Here is a 5633-nt window from a genome sequence, read left to right on the forward strand (position 1 = left end):
CCCCCCCCCCCGTAACGTTTTTTTTGCTGTTCAGAAGATTGCACCTCACTCTCTGCCCCTGTGACAATTGGATTTAAAAAATGTTGGGTTGTGATGGAAACAAGGTTTGGTGATAACGCTTCAGTGGAGATGCCTTTTTCACATGATAACTCTTACAGGAGTGATTTTCCCTTCCTCGGGGTAGATTTCCCTCTCACTTCCTGTTGGCTGAAGGACAGGAAGTGAGATTTAAATCTTTCTAATGAGGATATTGACAGCAGTAAAAAAAAAAACAGTGACTCGGAAGAAGAGGCGGGCACCCTTCGTCCGCACATCTAACAAGAGTCAACTTCCTGTAATGTACTACGAACCAGACCCAGAAAGGCGGGCACCCCTCGTCGGCATGAGCGCGGTAGCATTACAACGACTGAAATGCTGCGCGGTACAGTTTGGATGCAGTCTGGGATCCCCTGCTGTACAGTAATAGCCTCTGTTTGTAAGTAGGGGGGGCGTATGTAAGTCTGATTTTTGTAACTCGGGGACTGCCTGTACTTGTAAACTAATAAGATTCATAAATCAAAGCTCGTATCACACCGAGTTCTGTTCTCATCATGAAGACCAGCCCAGCTCATAGAAGGAAGATCTGGCCCCACTTTAGCAGAGTACTGTTTGAGTCTGTAGCCCTCCCGGCTATCTTCTCCCTCCTGGGTGCCCGTTACTAACAGATGTGCTCCGCTCTTTTCTAGTCTGAGTCAAAGGAGTTGGGGGTTGTCTGGAATTCTAGCCCCTGGAGTTTGCTCTGAAATCTCAAGAGGTGGCCCATGTTCCAGCAATCAGGACCCTAGGGCACAAAAATAAAGCATTGCCTACATACATAGGACCAATGTTTTATCTGGCAGCTTATGGTTAGTCCCTGGCCTATAGAAAAGCAAGAAGTTGGGTAGGCATTTATCACAGTCATTATTTGCCTGCATTCTGGGACCCTCTTAAAACATATTTGCTCATGACTTATAGAGGCTCTCCTTCCTGCCTCGTAGTTCCCCAGTGATCCCACTTTACTGCTCCTCTTTATGTCAGTGCAAGGCTACTGATCGAGCATGTTCAATAATTTCACTGAACTTCTAGATATTCAGCATCTTCTTTTACCTGGAAGAGCTAATGATTTTCACCCATCCATCTCCATTATAAATTGTGTCCTTACATACGCTGAACGCAGCACAAATTGGCTCTGTGAAGGTGGTGGTGAATGTGTGTAAGTGTCTCATTGGATTCCTCCTCTCGTAAAAGGTCAGTCGGCCAGCCTCACAGTCCAGATGAATTGTCAGCCTATTACTTGAACTTTTCTGAGGCAACGGTATAGCTCTGCTGTTGTGAGCTACAAAATACACATTATTAGACCTGTACAAACACCAGGACTTGTTATTTCCAATCCACGAGCATGCACCCCTCCTCTCTATACTGGGGTAACACAACCCAACCATCCACCACCCTGCTGAGCTCACCTCCACTTCCCAGTAATGTCTCCCTGAGGAGAAGTTCCTGACGCTCATCACCTGGCTACACTCAAATCTTTCCAGCTTTTGGGGGTACTTCTGGTCCTCTTGTGAATAGCGTGCAGTTTTCATATGATCTGCTATATCAACGTTATTACCGGCAGTGGTGACATCCAGTAATATATCTGAGGGATCCTGCACGGAGAACCATACGTCTGAGCCGGGTAAAATCCCATACAGGTGAGTGCACAAGGTCTGTAAGATCACACCATCGTCCATGTCATCTTCGTATCTGTCACGATCTTCCTCTCTTTCCTTATCCGTCTCCTTGAAAAAGTCACCTCTGTCTGCATCCTGTAGGAAAGACAATAGATCGGTCGTGTCCAATAGCTTCTGTATCTGACTCATCTTCTGGACCAGCTTGTTCTTATCCATTTCCAGTTGCCGGATCAGATTAGAGACTGACAGGGAGATCTGCTCTTGCTGCCTGGAGATGTCACTCAGCACTTTATTTTCTACTTCATCCAGCTGCCTTCTCATTCCGCCGATTAAGGCGACGACCTTCACAATTACGGATGCTGTTTTTTCTTCTACGTTGCGTCTATGGTCCTTCAGACTCTCGGCTCTTTTCTCAGCCTCCTGTCTCTCGGAATTCGCTTTCTGCAAAAGGTTTCTCAGTTTCTCCTTTTTCTTTCTAGACGCCTCATCCACGGGCTCTACCTGGTGTCCAATGTGTCCTCCATCCAGGCGGCAGGTGATACAGATACAGGCGGAGTCCTGAGTGCAGTAGTAACTTAAGGCCTTCTTGTGCACAGGGCATACATGCTTCCCCAGAGCAGCAACCGGTGCTGTTAATGGGTGTTGCACTGTCCTGTTATGTTTCCTGAGATGATCATCACACATGGAGGTCTCACACTTGAGACAGGACTTCACAGCAAGGACTGAGGAGTCGCAGTAAGTACAGAAGATCCCAGTCTCCTCTTGTGCTCTTTGACTGCGTAGAAAGGCCTCTGCTATGTTATGCAGCCTCAGGTTTCTTTTGAGTTCAGGTCTCCTCTGATATATCTTCATACATTCAGGACATTTGTATTTTCTTACATGCTCCTGATGTTCCCATGTCTGTGTAATACAGTCCCGGCAGAAGCTGTGTCCACACGGTAGGGTCGCTGGATCCGTGTAGACCTCCATACAGACGGAGCAAAGGAGCTCGGCTTTCAGTTCTGCAGACGCCATTGTCTACCCCAGGAAGTAACTCAGCCCTCGGCACTCTTCCTCCTTTTGAAAACAAGTTAGGCTGCAGAGTTTTATGATGCAAGCAAATTCCATTAACCCTCAAACATCCCAAGTTGTGTTGGGAAATGATGACAGACTGGCTTCTGTGAGACTGATAACCCTTTATAAATGGTGAAAGGCTCCTCCAGGTTATAAACACAAGATATTTAAAATGAAAACCACACAAAAAAAAACACGCTTTTAATTTTGAAACTTTTAACCGATTTATATGTTATGAAGATAGAATTGAGTAACGTGGCTGATGGGTTAGTTCACATCTCTAATACGATTTACAGTGCAGTCATCAGTTTCATTCCATACCTGTAGAGCCGAGACATTGACATTGCGCCTGTGCGGATTTATGGACGAGGGCGAGCGCTCATTTCACGCTCCTTTCTGTGATGATGGAGTACGCCTAATGGGGCAACCATCCCAGTTTATACATAGGGCGGCACGGATCGCTCAAGATGCTACTTTTGATTTGCCAGGCTTTGTGGAAGTCATGCTTGGCCTACAGGTATGGAATTGATATGATGCTCAATGCCCACTGGGGACATTGCTCTTTACTCCCTGCTCTGGTAATGTGCACCGCCAGCAAAGTCCATCCACCGTAACGTGCACCGCCTGGTCTCAGGCGGCGAAACGTGTAGGAACACCCCTGCATACATCAGTTATACATTCCCCTTTAAGACAGCTTTAATAGTCACCGGCGGAGAGATAGGCTCAAATGTCACATGACCGGAAGCAGTTGTAAAAATACCTCCGATGAACTGCACCCTCCTTGATTGTAGATGTTATAGGAGTTCAGCAGCATAACAGTGAGGTGTGGACACAACGTCTTCTGGGTGTGTACTGATCTAGAGGTGGTGTCTGGAGGTTCTCCCCGTCCAGAGTGCAGAACAGATTGCCAGCATTATACAGAGCTGAACATGGCGCACGGCATGCTTACAAGTCATCCCAACGAGCATGCAGCCATTTGGACATTCTGTACTTATTGTGTTTACTCTCCTGTTCCCGCCGTTAAATCCTGTCTGCTTTGTGAAGCTTTCCTGTGCAATAATCACCTGAGAGTCCATCAAAAGTCACCAGGACATGTACTGATCGATCCTGCATGTTCCCGGAAGAAAAAAGATGGCCCAGTTCAACAAAAGATCCCGGAGTACCCCGGCACCGAGGGCTCTGTCTGCACTTGTGTTGACTGTCTGATGACTGCAGTACATAAAGGACCCGAAGCAACACCTCTGCTAAAGAAATGGCAGATGATTCTATCAAATGCCTTGAGTCAACTGAGCTCAGAAAGAGAGGAGGCTGAGGGAAGACTTCAGACTCTACAGGAGGGTATGAGAGACCTACAAGAAAAAGCAACCGATGTAATAGAGAGAGTTGCTGCCCTGTGCAGAGACATCAGGAGGCAACTTGAAGCTCTAGAGAGAAGAGCAGTGGCCGAGCTATCCACACAAGTTGATCAGATCTCATTGGCCAACTCAGATCTGATCCGGCAGCTGGAGGTAAAGAAGGATGAGCTGTCCCAGAAGATCCATCACATTGAAGATCTGTGTAACATGACCAATCTGTTACCCATCTCACTGGAATCCAACAGAGAGGATGTGTGCAACCAAAAGGATGGAGATAAAGAGGAGGCCAAGACAAGTTCTAACCTGGACCATCATCATGTAGGTGACCTGGACGAAATGCACATCTCAGAGATTTTACACACGGGTGTAATCGCTATAGCCGAAAGTCTAACAGGAGGCATTGCTACTGCCAAGCTTACAGACATTTCCCTGGATAGGAACACGGCTGCCAATAATATCTATTTAACAGCTTGCCTTAAAACCTTGAGCACAACACGACTGCTTGAGAACTGGCCTGAAAACGTGGAGAGGTTTCGGTCTAATCAGGTTTTAAGCAGTCAGAGTTTTTCTGCAGGGTGACATTGCTGGGATGTGGAGTTCCAAAGCTGGGGGGAGTGCAAGGTGGGGGTCTGTTACCCCACCATGGACAGAGAAGGGGACCACTCCTATATTGGTAATAATGACAAGTCTTGGTGTCTGTGGGGGTATTTTACCAATATGTTTGCATTACATGGAGGAAAGTACATTTACTTGCACATCAAACTCTCCCATCCTCTATTCAGAGTTCACCTGGATTATGAGGCCGGGCAGGTGTCCTTCGACGAGCTGGGCGACCCCACCCGCCATCGCCACACTTTCACCGCCACCTTCACCGAACCCCTCCGTGCTGCCTTCTACATATGCAGCAGGAGCTGGGTAGTGATTAAGAGCGATAAATGATCATTCAATATTATGATTTCTAAAAATTAAAAATCCTATCAGGATAAAGAGGACCGATAGACATACACAGTATCAGGTTAGCTGCATTTAAAGTGACATTAAAGGAGAACTATGAGGTGTGATTTTCACTCACCTCATAGTTCAAACCGACGTGTGACAATGAAACTGTCACACGTCAGCTCAATAGATCGGGAAGCGAGGGAACACATACCGGCGTTCGCTCACCTCTCGATCATCTCCCTGCAGAGAGCCATGGCTGTCACTCATGGTTCCCTGCAGGGATTCCTCCCTGCTCCGATCCTCCAGCGCTGACTGGCGGAACGGACAGGGGAGGGGGCGGGTACAGCTGGCTCTGCCTCTAGATAGGCAGAGCGAGCTGTCAATCACACAGCTGGGTGGATCTCGAGAGTAATGTCGGGATTTGTCCCGGCTGCGGCGTCTCAGTATACTATGAGCTACAGCTCGCGGTATACTGAGCTTTGGGTGACAGGTGGACGCTAGTTTATGTCCTCCCGTTACCCTTAGGAGAACTATGGGGTAAGACACTTACCCCATAGTTCTCCTTTTAAGGCCAAAATCACCCCCACACACCCCC

The 5633-nt window shown here is 47.5% G+C and overlaps 1 protein-coding gene across 1 annotated transcript; it reads right to left on the reverse strand.

The window, feature by feature from the left end:
* Positions 1 to 1121: 1121 nt before the first annotated feature.
* On the reverse strand, positions 1122 to 2705 carry LOC108801411 (E3 ubiquitin/ISG15 ligase TRIM25-like). Its single transcript, XM_018573309.1, has one exon. The coding sequence runs from the start codon at positions 2703 to 2705 to the stop codon at positions 1122 to 1124; it is 1584 nt and encodes a 527-aa protein (XP_018428811.1).
* Between the last annotated feature and the right edge of the window lie 2928 nt (positions 2706 to 5633).

This window comes from Nanorana parkeri, unplaced genomic scaffold (genome assembly GCF_000935625.1).
Source record: "Nanorana parkeri isolate BGI_ZX_2015 unplaced genomic scaffold, ASM93562v1 scaffold47, whole genome shotgun sequence".
Classification (NCBI taxonomy): Eukaryota; Metazoa; Chordata; class Amphibia; order Anura; family Dicroglossidae; genus Nanorana; species Nanorana parkeri.